The following is a 17969-nucleotide window of genomic DNA, read 5'->3' as shown; positions in this document are numbered from 1 at the left end:
CTCTCAGTTCCCGCGATAATTATTGAAACCACGCGATCTCAGTGGGACTTGTAGTTTCTTCCTGTCTTCGGGCCGGTCCTTCCAATCTATCACGCACACCCACCCCAGACTCTGGATTGGGAGTATTGGGGATATAGGGGAGTGTGATGGGATGGGCGGGCCTGTTCTTAATCTCGGCCTTGAAGGAGTATCGTAGAAATGGGGGAGGGGGAGCGGAAAGGGGGGGTAAAACGTCTTGTTGTTTAATTGCTCTGAGGACGGCTGCTAAAGAGACGCAGTAGCCCCACACCCCTTTGGGGCCAAGGAGGAGTCGGGCTGTGTCCGCCATGTTGGTGAAGGCAAAGGAAGGCGACCGGAGCTGCGGGACGGACGGCTCTGCTGGCTCAAATCCGCCATATTAATAAAGAGAAAGGGAAGCTTTGACCCCTGGCCCCCGACACACACACAGACATACCTCTTCTTCCCACCCCGCTCCCACGACCCAGCTCGGTGGGCCTTTCCCCTGCCTCACTTGTCCAGCCTGCCTGAAGGAAGCGTAGCAGACACCGCCCCAGAGCAGGCTGACGACAGCGCCGGATGAGGGGGAAAGGGAAATGCCGACCAATTGCGCCGCGGCGGGCTGTGCTGCTACCTACAACAAGCACATTAACATCAGCTTCCACAGGTAACCTGGGCAGGGCGTGGGGGTGAGACGGCGGCGCGAGCTGCCAGCTGGAGTACTGCTGGTGCGGCAGGAACACGAGAATTCGGCGAATTCTAGTAACTTCACTACCGAGGTGGTAGCAAGGAAGCATTCTAGTTTCCCTTTGTGTGTTTCTCAAATCTGTCCCATATTTCTTTCCCGTCGGGGAAGATTTACCCACGTTTCTATACGAAATCCAGGTTCTGTTTGGTGATCACGCCTTGAAAAAGTGACAGGAGGACGCCTTAATTTTCGACTCTTACTTTTACAGATTAGACCGGTCTTGACATTAATGACGCCGTAAGAGAGAGCTCTTCCTGTTCAAGTAGGCAATCACCTTAAGGCCTACTGTGTTCCTGTTAAATTCCCGTTAAATTCAGGACATTTTTTTTAAAATCAGGAAATTCTTACTGAATTGACATGGGAAGCATTTAGATTTCTAATAGTCACGTACAATAACTCTGCGGAGGAATTCAGTCATCATTAATGATAATCGTGGAATTAAGCAATGTTAATAAAGTACAAAAGAGAAGCTTTCTGTTCTTACCAGAACAGAGTAATAAAAGAACCTAGTTTCTTTTCTTCCTTGCTTTGCTGGAAGAACAATCAAAATTCTTTAGTTCTCTCAAACCAGAAATCTTCAAAGCACCTTGAACACTACATGAAATACAGTAAGTAAATGTTTACCCTCTCTGCAAGTGGCTGCCCTGTGACTGAAGAAAAGAAGCATTAAAAAATTACTTGCAGCCCTGGCTGGTTTGCGCAGTGGTTAGAGCGTGGGTCCAAGGACCAAAGAGTTTCAGGTTTGATTCCTGGTCAAGGGCAGTACTTTGGTTGCGGGTTTGGTACTGCTGCTCAGGGTGGTGCAGGAGGCAACCAATGGATGTGTCTCTTATATGCTTGTTTCTCTCTCTCCCTACCACCCTCCTCCTCTATCTAAAAAAAAATTTTTTAATCAGTGGAAAAAATATCCTCGGGTAAGGGTTAAAAAAAGTTTTTTAAGTTAAGTGCAAATGGTTCTGATTTTATATACCTCACAACTTAATACAATCTTAGAATATAGAAAATATCCTTGACCTTTTCTCTACCTCATGATGACTAAATGTAACTCCTTATTAAAAGTTGCCACTTAAAAAAAAAATCTTTGTGATGTTTCTGTTTTCAGCTACTTCTTGCAAATGTAGTGTTTTATTCATTCATGCATCAAATTTGTCCCGAGTTCTTATTTGCCTGCCATCATGCTAGGGATCCAGAAAATTCTTATATTCCTGGAGTAGTGAGAAAGAAAGACAGACAAAATTACAGTTAAGTGCCATGGGAAAGACATGAGACCAAATGGTGAGATAGATTTGGTCCTCTGTGTTCCTTTAAGGACTTTCTATTTTATCCATTAGTACTTGAGAAGCCAGGGAGGGTTTTTAAAGAGTGGCATAATTAAATGTGCATATTGAAAAGTCCTCTGGCTGAAGTGTGTAGAATAGTGTTACTGAAAGTGCTGGTTAAGCATCATCAAGAGGTGAATTTAATGAGAAAGAAGCTCATTAAAGAATGTTCATTTGGCCCTGGCCAGTTTGGCTCAGCGGTTAGAGCGTCAGCCTGCGGTCCGGAGAGACCCAGGTTCGGTTCCCGCTAAGGGCACGTGCCTCGGTTGCAGTTTGTCCCCGGCCCTGGTTGGTCGTGCGAGTGGCAGCCACTCGATGTGTCCCTTCACGTCGATGTTTCTCTCTCTCTCTCCCTTCCTCTCTCTCTCTCCCACTCTATCTGTACAAAAAATGGAAAAATATCCTCGGGTGAGGATTAAAAAAAAAAAAAAAGAATGTTCATTTGCCTACTGTTTCTTTCACAGCGAAATACCGCTGCTACGTTGTCAACTGAGCTACACAATTTACTTCTTTACTGGCACAACCAGCACTAGAGTAGAAGAGGTGAGAGTTAATAGAAAAAAAACCAGGAGCCTATAGTAAAATAAGGAAGAGTCCACCCAGTGGCCTAGACTAGAGTAGTACTGACAATAAGGATGGAAAGAAGTGAACAGATTTGAGAAATACTTGAGGAGAAATTACTGAATTTGATAATTTGATTTGGAAGATGAGAGAAAGGGAAGAGTCAAGGCACCAATAATGAATGTTTAAGAGATGCACAGTGATGCAGTAGCATGCATACTTCCTTTCCATATTTGACTGTTTGCCACTTATGAAGTTAACATTTTCATGTGTAACACAAAATTTTAGGTCATAAAATAACATAATAAAAATACATTTCTATTTTATAAATACGGGATTAACTAACTCCCCTTCTAAGACATTAGTAGACTTCTTTATTCCCATGTATAACATATGTTGTTTCAACTTCACTGTCTTCATTTTTCTTCTCTTAGACCACTCCAAATTAGGTCTCACCAATAATTTTCTGAAACTGCTTTTACTAACATGAGTTGTCACTCCTACATTCCTTTTTCATGGCTTATGCTCATTTCCTCCTTGAAATGCTCTCTACTTTTGAATTATTTGACACTAATTTTGTCATTTTCTCTTACTTCTGTGGCCTGTCTCCTCTCCCAGCCCTTCTCTTATTAAAAAGATTTCAATTCTTCCTGTGGTCTCAGTTAACATATACTTGTTGAGGCTTCCCAAATCAATTTGCTCCAATCCAAATCTCTAATGAGTTCCAGACCTATAGGCCCAATATCTCAGTATTTCCCTGGTCTCTCCAGTTCTTCAGATTTATATTAAAACTGTACTAATGAATTTGCCCTTCCTTCAAACCTACTCCATTTCCCATATGCCCTTTCTCAGTAAATGAAAACATCATCTACCCAGAAACTTCTCACTTTTGACTCAATTATGACAAGGATCTCTTAACTGGTTTACTGCTTCCATTCATGTAGTCCCTTCTGTAATCAATGATGTGTTGCTAAATGTTTAACAACAGAATCTCCAAGAAAGGGGGGAAGCCCTGATTCATAGCATTTGCCCTAATTCTATAATATAAATACTCCTACCCTGGCTGGTTTCAAACTACCAACATGACATCACTGATTATAAAGTTGGGAAGAAATGTGTAGTATATAGCATTTATACCATACAGATACAACAGACATAAATAGTTTTAAGAATATAGATAATACTAAAATAATTAGGAAGCAATGGGTTTTTAGTATTTATTACCTTTGTTTTTAAATTTGTTGCAAATTTACATAATTTAATTTTTGTTTTTTTGTTTTGTTTTTGTGGTACGTGCCCCTAGCAGGAACCAAACCCAGGACTCTCTCGTCCGTAGGCCGACGCTCAACCGCTGAGCCAAACTGGCCAGGGCACATAATTTAATTTTAATAATGGCTGTATTTAATAGCCAGTTAAAACATTTTCTGTAAACAATCAGCTCTCTAAATTAGGACTTATAATGGCTTATTAATGTAATTTTGGATAAAGTTCAAAATTACTCTTTGACTTAGAAAGCTCTCTGGCATCATTTCATGTCATAACACTTCACTATTCCCATGCTAATTCCCCTAGCTAATTCCTACTGTCCTAGAACAACCTGACTAGATTGGCTCTTCCTGTTTTATGGTTCCACTTGACGTTGCACTTACCCTTTATAACACTCATGACACTTGAATTACTTTTATAATAACGAATAGCATTTATTTAGTATTTACCATAAACTGTGCACTGGACTAAGCATTTATTCACATTGTCTTATTTAATCCCTAGAACCACACTAGATAGCATCACAATGGTGCCATCATAAATAATAAAACTAAGGCCTAGAAAGGTTGCATAACTTGCCTAAAGTTAACTATCATGTAAAGGAAGCAAGTTTGACACCCTGATGTGACTTAAGAGACAGTGTTCTCAGCCATTCTTTTCTACTGCATTAAGCTATTCAATTCTCTATCTTCCCCATTACAGTATATCCTCAATAGAAGATAAATACCATAAAAGTAGGTTGGTTTTGTTTACCACCATGTGTTCAGTGCTTGGGACAGTCCCTAGGACAGTGCTTGGAATATAAGAGGCATTCAGCCATTTATTAAAGACCCAAACAAAATAGCATTGTCTAAAATACTGAATGATTGTCCTGGTCAGTTTGGTTCAGCGGTTAGAGCTTCGGCTCATAGATCAATGAGTTGCAGGTTCGATTCTGGTCAAGGGCACATACCTCAGTTGTGATCGTTCCCGGCCCTGGTCAGGTCATGCAGGAGGCAGCCAGTCCATGTGACTCTATCATGTCAATGTTTCTCTCTGTCTCCCTCCTTCCTACTCTATCTGATAATATAAGTAGAACTCTGTCCTTGGGTAAGGAATAAAGAAAAGATAAAAAAGCGAGTGATTTTTCCAGAACATCTGATGTTTCTGAAAGCCTTGTTCTATTATGGTGTAGACAGCCCAGTCCGGTGTGGCTCAGTAGGTTGAGCATCGTCCGATGGACTGAGAGGTCCCAGTTCGATTCCCGGTCAGGGCACATGCCCAGGTTGCTGGCTCAATACCCAGTAGGGAGCATGTTTCTCTCTCTCTCTCTTTCTCTCTCTCCCCCTAAAAAGTCAATATAAAAAAAAATATTTGGGAAAAAAAAAAAAAAAGAAGCCATATTATGGTGTAGACAAACATATCCATCTGTTACCACTATGTTATTTTTTAAATACTTACAGGATGATATATTATTATTTAAATTCAACTATGGGCTAATACACCTTTTGAATATACTAAGAAAAACCAATAACACATGCAAAGCATGATTATGGTTGATGCTGTATAAAACCATTATCCAAAATCAAATATAAAATAGTTGATTATTTTTATTCTTCTATTTAAACACAGATAATTAGCCATGGCCAGTTTGGCTCAGCGGTTGGAGCTTGGCCTGCGGACCAGAGAGTCCTGGGTTTGGTTCCCGCCAGGCGCACGTACAAAAAAAGAGAGAAAATAAAAAATAAACACAGATAACTGAAGATTATTTAGTAATGCTAAACTAACCCCATTGATTCATTTATTTATTGATTCACTCAGGAAAGTTCATTGAGTGCTTAATAGGATAAAGTAGTGGAAAAACAGTTCATAGCCTGGAGAAACTTATGATCTAGTGGTGGAGATAGAAAAGCAAGCAATTAGCCCTGGCCGGTGTGGCTCAGTTCGTTGGAGAGTCATCCCATACCCTGAAAGGTGATGGGTTCAGTGCCCAATTGGGGTGTGCACAGGAGGCAACTGATCCATATTTCTTTCTTGCTCTCTCCACCCCCCACCCCCTAGGAAAAGCAAGCAATTAGAATACAGTGATGTTAGTTCTGTAACATATAGGAACATCTAACCTAAATTTCTGATCATGAAAAATTTTTTTAGGAAGATGGGATTCCTAAATTGAGTCTTGAAGGAAATAAAATTTGGTCAAGTTAAGGTTCAATCCAAGGCACTGATTTCATAATTAGGGAACTAGTTGTAAAAAACTAAAAAAAAAAAGCCCTAGCCAAGTTAGTTGGACATTATCCCATGCTCCAGGAAGTTGCCAGTTTGATTCCCAGTCAGGGCACATGCCCAGGTTTGCCTCCTCAATCCCCAGTAGGGTGTGTGCAGGAGGCAGCCCACAAATGTTTCTCTTTCTCATCAATCTCTCTCTAAAAATCAATTTTAAAAATATTTTAAAAGGCCAAGAAAAAAAGGTTAAATATCTGAAAAGACAGCCTTCATATTTCTGAAGAGTCTTATACAAATGATAATCCAATGATAGTTTTTCTCTTATAAGTTCTGAGGCCTCAACAAGAATAAATTCATACATTTAGTGTTTATAAACAAAAGCTTGATTTTTTTTTTTTTTTAGCTTAAGGCACATGCAATATTTCCAAACTATTAAATATAGGTAGCGAGATCTTTGAAATACATTTTATTAAAAGGCAGGGGGTAAGCAGAGTAAATACATTCTTCATCAGAAGTGTCTAATAAAATAGAAAAAAAAAAAAACATGTATATTAAAACATGAACTGTAGAGTGACATACAAATGCTAATTTTCAGATCAGGATATATTTGGGGTTGAGGGGATAGGGACAGGAGGCTGAAGGGTATTTACCAATAAATCTGGGCTTTCATTTCTTTGTGCCCCTCATTGCTGGTAATTTGATCAACCCTCTGATGTCTGACATAGCTGAAGTTGTTACCTAGTGAAGCTTCATTTAGGGAAAATGAGCCACATGATCTAACATAAATTGTTCTTTTTGTTATTGTTAATCCTCACCTGAGGATATCTTTCCATTAATTTTCAGATAGAATGGAAGGGAGGGAGGGAGGGAGAGAGAAACATGGATGTGAGATAGACACACTGATCAGTAAACCTGCAACCCAAGTACGAGCCCTTAACAGAATCAAACCTGAGACCCTTTGGTCCAGAGGCTAGTGCTCCAACCTCTGAGCCAAACTGGCCAGGGCATGAATCGTTCTTTTTAAAAAAAAAAAAATTTTTTGTTTTTATCCTCACCCGAGGACATTTTTCGATATTTTGTTCAGATAGAGTGAGAGGGAGAGAGAGAGAGAGAAACATCGACGTGAAAGCGACACATCGAGTGGTTGCCACCCACACGACCCAACCAGGGCCAGGGAGAAACTGCAACCGAGGTACGTGCCCTTAGCGGGAACCGAACCCGGGTCTCTCTGGACCGCAGGCCGACGCTCCAACCGCTGAGCCAAACCGGCCAGGGCTGAATCGTTCTTTTTAAATACTACTCAGTTCAGCCCTGGCCGGTTTGGCTCAGAGGTTAGAGCATCGGCCTGCGGTCCAGAGAGACCCGGGTTCGGTTCCTGCTAAGGGCACGTACCTCGGTTGCAGTTTGTCCCCGGCCCTGGCTGGGTCGTGCGGGAGGCAGCCACTCGATGTGTCCCTTTCACATCGATGTTTCTCTCTCTTTCTCCCACTCTATCTGAACAAAAAACAGAAAAATGTCTTCGAGTGAGGATCAAAAAAAAAAACAACACTACTCAGTTCATAATTAATACTTAAAGGATAAGGTAATCAAACTAAAGAAGAGTTGAACTCAAAGTTGTTACATCTGAGTGTTGATTCTTATGTTTCCAAGTCAGTCAACAGTTACCACTAAAATTTTTAGACAACCCCTTATATTTTTCTCTTCCTTAATTGGGTACATATTAGTATATTTTATATTTGAAATAAATATGAGAGGAAAAACTGCTGCTGGGCTTGTCAGCAGCATTTTACTTTTTGTAATAATTTTGCATAGCTTAAGAGTTCATTTTTTAAAAATATATGCTGTTGCCCAGCCAGTGTGGCTCAGCAGTTGGAGCGTTGGCCTGTGGACCAGAGTCACGGGTTTGGTTCCCGCTAGGGGCACGTACAAAAAAAAAAAGCAGCAGCAGCAGCAGCAGCATTTTTTAAAAACATATGCTGTTGCCCGGCCGGCATGGCTCAGTGATTGAGTGTCGACCCATGCACCAAGAGGTCGCCAGTTTGATTCCCAGTCAGGGATGCCCAGGTTGTGGGCCCAATCCCCAGTGAGGGGCATGCAGGAGGCCGCTAATCAATGTTCTCGTTGATCGATGTTTCTACCTCTCTCTCCCTCTCCCTTCTTCTCTCTCTAAAATCAATAAAGAAAAAAATAATAAAAAATAAAATATGCTGTTGCCCTGGCCAATTTGGCTCCGTGGTTGGAGCATAAGTGTCTTGGATTCAACTCTTGGTCAAGGGCATGTACCTCAGTTGCAGGTTCGATCCCTGGCCCCAGTCAGGGCTGTCAGGAAGACAACCAATTGATGTGTCTCTCTTACATGGATGTTTCTGTTTCTCTCTCTCTCTCTCTCTCTCTCTCTCTCTCTCTCTCTCTCCCCTCTCCCTTTCTCCCTCCCCCTCCCTCTCCTTCCCTTCTGTCCTATCTAGAAGATCAATGGAAAAATAACCTCGTATGAGGATTAACAATAAATAAATTAATATATATGCTGTTTAATTAGAAGTAATACAAGGAGTTATTAATTTACATATTCTGTCTCATTTTTGTTAAGCAAATTTTTGTTGAGTCCTTTCTGTTTTCAAGGCACTGTACTAAGTGTTAAAGATAAAGAGATAAAAATATACAATGGTTCCTGTCCTCAGGAACATAATCTACTTTTGTTTCAGTGAAAAATTATTAAAATGGAAAAATTAGAAAACTGGTAGGTGTCATAATGAAAGAACACAGAGGAAGGAATACCAGAATCTATTTAAGCTTTCCTTGATAAAATTTAATCTGTAGATAATTTGATTTGTCTTGACCATGTATATCAGCAGCAGATGTATGCAATGTGAAGTTACTCCTGCTTATAAGATTCTATGTAAGCTTGATCTAGATCAGTTCAGTCTTTTTTTTTTTTTTAAGAAAGAGAGAGGGAGAGAGAGAGAAACATCAATGTGTTGTTCCACTTATTTATGCATTCATTGGTTGATTCTTGTGCCCTGACTGGGGAATGAACCTGCAACCTCGGCATATCGGGATGACACACTCTAACCAACTGAACTACCCTGCCAGGGCCAAGATAAGTTTAGTCTGGTTTACTTTTTACCACCCATATTTAAGGACTAGAGTAGAAAGAAAGATCTCTTTGTAAAGCCCTGAAAAATAGAACCACTCAAGTCCGGTTTTTATTAATTTTTTACAACATATAAAAATTAGCATTAATTGGTTTCTATTCCAGTGTCTGGATATTGGAAATTTAAATTTTTTTATGTAAATTGAAGACACTTTAAATCATCACCACTTAAAATTTAATCATTTAGGTATAACCAGCAATATGAGAGTTGGGATTTGAGTTGCCTTTTTTTTTTTTTTTAAGGTTTCCTTTGGATCCTAAAAGAAGAAAAGAATGGGTTCGCCTGGTTAGGCGCAAAAATTTTGTGCCAGGAAAACACACTTTTCTTTGTTCAAAGCACTTTGAAGCCTCCTGTTTTGACTTAACAGGACAAACTCGACGACTTAAAATGGATGCTGTTCCAACCATTTTTGATTTTTGTACCCATATAAAATCTATGGTAGGTAATGTTGCTTTTTTTTAACCCTATTTTTAGAACTTGTTCCTTTTTGTTTATAAAATGGAACAATTTAGATTATATTGAAATTCATATACGATTATATGCCTCAAGAAAATTGCAGAATTTCCTCTTGTGCAGTAAAGGTGCAGGCTAGAATTAGAGCTCAGGTCTCCTGACTTCAGTATTCGTTCCCTGATCCAAATTGTTTTCTTACACTGGAATTTTACTTTACTACCAATAATTATTAATAATAATTGATAATAACTGAACCATTAGTAAAACTGATAAATCATGAGTAATGAAACATCTAGCATCACTCTGCTCTGATTTTAAGATATACAAAATGTGTGTGCTAAGTTCTTTAAGAGCACTACACCCAAAGAATACCAGAGCTTATATCAAAGAATATAAGTTCAGAGAAAAGTATAACAGGAAACTTCACAGAGCTCAGGCATTTAGGCGGGGTTGGAGTTTGGAGTTTGGAATTTAGGAGAGGGTTCTTGACGCAGCATAGAACAATTGCAATAGCATGATGAGAACAAAAGCTAATGGGTTGAGGGGTGAACGCAAAATAAGCAAATGTTATGAAATGCATTTTTTTTTTTTTTTTGGTCCGCGGGTTTACACTCTAACTGCAGAGCCAAAACGGCCAGGGCTCACCAAGTGCTATTTAAAAGGAAGAAAAGAATTAAGGTACAGGATGAATGTATTAAAAACAGTATTTCTGTAGCTAGGGAAGATCAGATCAGAGAGGAAAAAGCTAACTGAGAAAGACCGGGTCACCAAAAAAGGGTAGAATGAACAAAAATAGAGAGTTTAACTTTGAAAAGGAGGATAGGCATCTTTTCTCAAAGGAAAAACCGCTTCTTATTTGTGACCAATAAATTTGCAAATGTACATGACTCCCATATCTGAATGGGAGAGGAGATTGTGGTAAACTAGCTATCACAGATACTAGAAAAGCTCCAGCAGGGCAAGAACTTTTGTCTTTTTCAGTTCTGAATCCTCAGCAACTCATAGTACCTGGTACGTAGTATACACTCAAATATTTATTGAATTTGAAGTATACCTTACTTTTGACATTTTGATCATTCATTCAACAAGTATTGACTAAACTTTACATTATGTGAGAATCTAAGTCAGATGCTGAGGATATAAAGATAAAAAAAGAGTCCCTGCCAACTCCCCTAGGCAGAGGGAATGCTAGTTGTAGGTTTTGTGAGGACAAGAACCATATTTGTCTAATTTGTTCACTATTGTGCCTCCAAGAATTCATGAATAAATTCCTATGTGTTGCAATAACTGTTGAATGAATGAAATACACAAAGTTATGAGGTTATGATGAAATCTGGGAACTACAAGTGGTTTAGTATTGCTAGAGTCTAAATCTAGATCATGAGTGACAGAATGGGGTGAAATCCTAAATGGTATAGAATGCCATGTAAAGATTTCTTTTTCTTTAGATAATGGGGAGGCAAAGAGGAATTCAGCCAGTCTAGAAACATCAAATCTGGTAGAAAAATTTTTCTGGTGGCAGACTATGGATCAGTGAGGATCAAAATGAGGTGGGAATCAATAAACAAATTTTTAGCATATTCAAGCTAGATATGATATAGGCCTGATGTGGGCAGTAGCATTAAGAATGCTAGAGAAGAGATGATTCATAATAGAGATATTTAGGATGTAGGATTAATAGGATTTGATGGCTAATTAAATGAAAGCAATAAAGGAAAAAAGGGTCCTCAGGTTTCTGATTTGGACATTTTCTGCCCACATTTGAAATCCTCGAATGGAAGCTGTAACTGAACAATTAATAAGTAAATCTATTCAGGAGCTTAATACTTGGGAATATATTCTTATTAAGTAGGACCTGAGGTCTGCAATTTTAACCAATTGAGAAATTAGTGTTTACCTAAAAAAGATCAAATCAGTATCACATAAACCAAATGTCTAAATACATTATATTGGCCTTAGTGAGAAAATTGCAAAGGATATTTAAAATCTCCATAAAATCATAATTTAGAAGAGACCTTGGAAGTCCATTGTCTGTTTCCAAACCAATGTTTGTGTCTCTTCGTAGGGGGAAAACAAAAAGATATAGTTGGCTGGAATTAATTCAGCCAGTTGAGAAACTTGAATCAATGATTACATGAGATGGAGTACTGATGTTTCTATCTTTTCAAATCAGTTTTTAAAAGAGCAATTTAAATGCTGTTTTATAAACCTGGACAACATTTATTTATGATATTGCATAACTTATGTACAACCCTCTAATTTTATTTGGCCCAGAAACTCAAGTCGCGGAATCTTTTGAAGAAAAACAACAGTTGTACTCCAACTGGACCATCTAACTTAAAATCAAACATTAGTAGTCAGCAAGTACTACTTGAACACAGTTATGCCTTTAGGAATCCTATGGAGGCAAAAAAGAGGATAATTAAACTGGAAAAAGAAATAGCAAGTTTAAGAAGGAAAATGAAAACTTGCCTACAAAAAGAACGCAGAGCAACTCGAAGATGGATTAAAGCCACTTGCTTGGTGAAGAATCTAGAAGCAAATAACATATTACCTAAGGGCACATCCGAACACATTTTACCGCCTTAAGCAGTCTTCCTTTGGAGGATTTCAAGATTCTTGAACAAGACCAACAAGATAAAACGTTACCAATTCTCTAAATCTAAAACATATCAAGAGTACTTTCATTCAAGATTAGCCTGCATAGATCTTGATACCCATCCCTTATTCTATTCAAAGGTAACGATATTTAAAGAAATAATGCCAAAATTGTGTATTTAATAAAGTTTTACTTGAAGTAACATTATTACTGTATAACTTATGAAGACTTGATTACAAAAAAAATGGAAAACTTTATGAAACTTGTTTGGAAAAGCATGGAAGTGCCTTACATGAGAATTACATACCTAAACATTTTGCTAGGAAATTTTGCAAGATGTGTTGTGTTTTTGCCTTTTTAAACAACTTTTAAAGAACAGTGTATGATAAGTAATGTATTTCATTTATTTTAGAAAAAAATGTTTTTATGTACCAAAGTTGAGACCTTATATTCTAAGTAAGACATTAAGTAGGAGTTAACCAACGTTAAATATGACTTTAAAACTGCTGGGTTCTTTTGTATTAATTAAATTATTATTGACACTGTGACTTGGAACCTTTACAGAAAGAAGCCTGAGGTACAGGGCAAGTTCTTTTATTTAAACTTTCTGTATCTTTTTTACAGTAAAAATGAGCTCATCATGACCTTCATAAGAATATTATCTTTCAAAATGGACTGTAAAATATATTGAAAATATTTTTGAATGTAAAGTAACCTTGAGTCATCCAAGTTAGTAAGGCCTCAAGTACCTCAGACAAGTAAAATCTGTTAGCTGATTATATTAACCTCCTAAGAAAATATGTTGTGAAATAATGCAAAGATCGGAATCTAGCTTTTACCTTATTAAACAAAAAGATAACTATATACTGTACTACTGTTTTACTCAAAATAAAAACAATACATTTTTTATTTCAAAATTGATGCATTAATAAACAAATATTCACCCTGGTGAGTTTGGCTCAGCAGTTAAGAGTGTCAGCTGGTGGACTGAAGGGTCAAGGGCATATACCTGGTTCCATCCATGTTAGGAAACTCCCTCTGCCTGCATGTGTGTTGATAACAAAACTTTTAAGCTTTTTTCCCCTACAAACCTACAGAATTTAATCATAAAACTGTACCTACCATATTATAGCTTTAAAATTTATAACTTAAAATGGAATCAATTTATCTTACATATCAGATGGCTTTTTATCTCCTTTCTTAGTGAGAGTAGAATAGAACAACTGTACTCCACATGGGAAATAAAATGTAGTTCTCTACAAAAATACGTGTGTCCGTGAGTAAAGTTCTGCTCTCCAACTGCTAATTACTTTACAAAATAAGGGTATCGGAACTATTCTTAACGTTGCCACTTGAACAAGTAAAGAGTTTGCCTTACTTCACCAGATAAATGTTTAATAAGAACACTTTTCCTTCACATATTTTTGATCAAATCATTCAAAAATTTATTGATGTATAATGAAGTTATTCAATCCTGATTCAAGCTTTCTGATACCACCATATGAAATTAATATACACCTAATCATAAATTGCTGTAAATCTTTCCTCTAAGGTAAATGCTATTTGATTTAAAAAAAAAAAAAAACTTTGCCAACTTTAGATCGCTGGTTTTTCTTTTAATTTATTGATTTGAGAGAGTGAGATTGATATGTTATTCCACTTATTTATGCATTCATTTATTGATTCTTCTATGTGCCTGACTGGGGATCAAACCTGAAACCTTGGCATAACAGAACGACACTCAACCAGCTGACCTACCCAGCCAGGGCTTAGATAGTTGTTTTGCTTGGATTCTAGCAACAGTCTTTTTACATTATGTGCACCCTCTTTTAATAAGGAATGCCTCCCAAGCAACTAGATTTCACAAAGGCAAAGGTTGGAAAAGTCTGTTTTAATTATAAGGCACTTACAACAAATATTTATGAAAATCCTTTTGTGTATACAGGGTGGGCAAATGTAGGTTTACAGTTGTGAGTATGAGAAACAGAGTTTATCCTTCTATTATTTATTAATTATTGTATTATTTCCCATATGAACAACTGTAAACCTTTTGCCCCACCCTGTATTGTAAACCTTGTTAGTCTTTTTATCTTAAATGTTAAATTTAGCTCCTTGGAATTGTCATTACATGGTGGTTTTTGTTTTTGTTTTCTAATATGGTTTCAAATTATCTTTTTACCAATACCTAGTCATAATCATCAGCAAACACTTACTGACCATATCTACTTTATACCTCAAGTTAGGCAAATAATCATTTAAACAAAAAAATAAATAAACATAAACAGTGTTTTCCAAATAGACTCTCATGTGGTTCACCACTCCTCCTCGATACAAAGCAAAACACTAATTAATGTAGTCTGATTCCCATCTACAATAATATGTTGATATCTTAATATAACATTTTAAAAATCACAAAAATAGAACATTATGAACTACAACAAGCTTTTGGCAGTTACTTAATCTTCATTATTATTTGAGACCACTGAATAAACTACCCTACCACTCAGTAATTTTAAAGTAAAAAATTTTTGGTATTTTCCCTATGTCATTTTCATGTTACTGTCCTGATAACATATTCCAAAATCACTGCATCAAATCTTTTCATTAACATACTTCTATCTACCTTAAAATTAGTTTCATTCATAGAAAAAAAAAAACTAAAAAGAATCTTAAAATCCTGGTTTTAGTTTGTTGATAAACTTCTCGTCACTTTGACCCTATACTATAAAACTAATTAAAATTATAGTAACTCTTTGTCCTCTGCAGGTTGTAACACAAATCCTCTGGTCATTCATTCAATGCCTACTTCGGCACTAACCTCTACAGAGAATCAGCCAAAGGCTAGTAACTTGACATAAAGATGAATCTAACTCGATTTTCTACCCTTAAGTTGCTCAAAGTCTCCTGAGAGGAAAAAAATATTTATCATACAATGTGATAAGAACTATAAAATACATATGTGTGAAGTGCTTTGGTAAATGGTGTTTAATTGGAATTTAGTGAGAACATAAACTTTAGACCTTCTTATAATGAAATACTTTTCTTTTGAAATAGATTTTTCATGACAACTAAGGGAAGTAAAAGGACACTGATGTTGACCTGAATTACATGGTGTTTTGTTAATGAGTTGTAAGACAGTTCTCCCTTTAAAACGAACACTAAACAAATTTTTCACTAATGGTATCTTTATTAACAGGAAAATATAACTAAAAACACTATATCAAAGCCAAGTACTGAAGTTTATTTGACATTTTATATTTTTACGAAATAACAAACCCTACTAAATCAGTCTTAACGTTAACAAAGCACTATGGCACCCATTTGTTCTCCTGTTTTTTACATATCTGTGTGGTCGGTGATATCTCCAATTTACAGCTAAAGAAATCTGTGATGATGTAATTTATTTATTCATTCAGACATTTACTGTGTGCCACTGGCACAAGGGATAGAATACTAGTAATCTAGAAAGTCTCAAATTGAACATTGATCTCCAGCCTCCAAATCTTCTATTCTGCCCACCACATTATAACCCTCTGTTAAGTATGTAAATCATTAAAATAGGCTAAGTCATGTGTCCCAAAAAACTTAAAAATAGTCTATGAAGTCATTATTGATCTTTTCTAGGTAGACTTTATAATGTTGGTATTTTATCTCATTTATCGATGTTAGAATACGGGTAAATTTTAATTTTGGTATAATATATAGAAAATGGTTCAACTTTATGCCAGAATATGGGATTCCTTTGGTATTTAGACAGTTGGAAACTTTCTAAAATTAATGATTTTATAATGTATATTGAACAATTGCATATTGTATTCACAAAAATTGTATTCTGAGTATGTTGATATTAAAAATGTTTTTCCAAGGACATTACTATCATGCCTATTATTTTCCAAAACGTACATGAACATTTCTGTGGAAGTCCTTCCCTTAAATTGACCCTCTGAGATACTTCTGTAGAAGTTCTTCTCCCTATATTGAAGCAATCTGTAAATAAAATAAAGATATGTAAAGCCTGGAAGAGGAATTAACATTATCATTTTCGTTGCTCAATTTATACCTAACCATCCATTATAGTTTATTTGCACTTTTAAATACTGGTTATGCAATCTAACCAGTTGTGCAGATATACCAAGCACTAAAAATTCTGTCTATCCTGACAACAATTTGAGGCTAACAAAAAGGTTTATTTGTAGATATTATTATCAAAGCATTATTTTTTTAAAATAATTTTTTTTCTTTATTGATTTTAGAGCGAGAGGAAGAAGGAAGAGGGAGAGAGAGATAGAAACATCAATGAGTGAGAACATCGATTGGCCGCCTCCTGCATGCCCCCCACTGGGGATCGGGCCCACAACCTGGGCATGTGCCCTGACCGGAAATCGAACTGGTGACCTTTTGGTGCATGGGTCGATGCTCAACCACTGAGCCATAATGGCCGGGCTCAAAGCATTATTTTAATAAAAAAAAATATAAGAGTGATTTTTCTTAATTTTTGTCTGATTACAATAATACTTTAATTCAAAACATTCTATCTTGCCCTGGCCGGTTTGGCTCAGCGGTTAGAGCGTCGGCCTGCGGTCCTGAGAGACCCGGGTTCGGTTCCCGCTAAGGGCATGTACCTCGGTTGCAGTTTGTCCCCGGCCCTGGTTGGTCGTGCGGGTGGCAGCCACTCGATGTGTCCCTTTCACGTCGATGTTTCTCTCTCTCTCTCTCTGTTCCTCTCTCTCCCTCCCACTCTACCTGAACAAAAAATGGAAAAATGTCCTCGGGTGAGGATAAAAAAAACAAACAACAAAAAAAAACATTCTATCTTAACACTCATTAAGAGACACTGAGGCCCTGGCCAGTTTGGCTCAGCGGTTAGAGCATCGGCCTGCGGTCCAGAGAGACCCAGGTTCAGTTCCCACTAAGGTGCATACCTCCGTTGCAGTTCATCCCTGCCCCTGGTTGGTCGTGCGGGTGGCAGCCACTCAATGTGTCCCTTTCATGTCGATGTTTCTCTCTCTCTCTTCCTCTCTCTCCCTCCCACTCTGTCTGAACAAAAAAATGTCCTCGGGTGAGGCTAAAAAAAATTTTTTTTTGAAGAGACACTGAACAAACTAGAATGAGCTAGACAGACATGGTCACTGTCCTCAAGGCTACTGGGGAAAAAATACTCCATTTGTTTATTCCTACCCTCACTGTTCCATACCCTCTTCCTAATGCCCTTTTAGAATGAGTTGACTCTAATTCAACATAGGTCCTCAATATTATGCCTAGGCTTTTAAAATTTGTGCTCACAGACTTTTTAAAAAACTTGTATTTCATGTCAAGAAAGCAGATATGAGCCTATCAAATTAATTTTCAGTTTAATTATTTAGATTTCAAAATTTAACTCATTTCTATTCTTGTGAACTTCCTATTTTCATGCTCTTCTTAACCACCAAATCTTTACAGATTGCCTTTCACTTATCTTAGTAACAACAAACTCCTTATCATACTTCAAGTCTTAGCTCTGACACTCCCTCTCTGATACCTTCAAAACAGCGATTTTTAACCTTTTCATCTCATGGCACACATTAATTACTAAAGTTCTGCAGCACATCAAAAAGTATATTTTTTTGCTGATCTGACAAAAAAATAGGTATAATTTTGATTAATTCACACCCAGAAAGCTGTTGTGTCAGCTG

At 37.3% G+C, this 17969-nt stretch overlaps 1 protein-coding gene across 1 annotated transcript; it reads left to right on the top strand.

The window, feature by feature from the left end:
- The first annotated feature begins 231 nt into the window (after positions 1-231).
- On the top strand, positions 232-13806 carry THAP2 (THAP domain containing 2). Its single transcript, XM_036251830.1, has 3 exons — positions 232-664; positions 9488-9683; positions 11973-13806. The coding sequence occupies exons 1-3, from the start codon at positions 594-596 to the stop codon at positions 12285-12287; spliced, it is 582 nt and encodes a 193-aa protein (XP_036107723.1). The 5' UTR covers positions 232-593; the 3' UTR covers positions 12288-13806.
- The last annotated feature ends 4163 nt before the right edge of the window (positions 13807-17969 follow it).

The sequence above is a fragment of the Molossus molossus genome, unplaced genomic scaffold (assembly GCF_014108415.1).
Source record: "Molossus molossus isolate mMolMol1 unplaced genomic scaffold, mMolMol1.p scaffold_m16_p_10, whole genome shotgun sequence".
NCBI classification, from domain to species: Eukaryota; Metazoa; Chordata; class Mammalia; order Chiroptera; family Molossidae; genus Molossus; species Molossus molossus.
The sequence above is the reverse complement of the archived record's forward strand: the minus strand, read 5'-3'. Positions and strand labels throughout refer to the sequence as shown.

Bases quoted from the DNA above. Each gene is read 5' to 3' on its own strand.
- THAP2 (XM_036251830.1), top strand. From the start codon at position 594: ATGCCGACCAATTGCGCCGCGGCGGGCTGTGCTGCTACCTACAACAAG. The intron at 665-9,487 runs GTAACCTGGGCA...TTTTTTTTTAAG, and splicing joins ATTAACATCAGCTTCCACAG to GTTTCCTTTGGATCCTAAAA. The intron at 9,684-11,972 runs GTAGGTAATGTT...TATTTGGCCCAG, and splicing joins GTACCCATATAAAATCTATG to AAACTCAAGTCGCGGAATCT.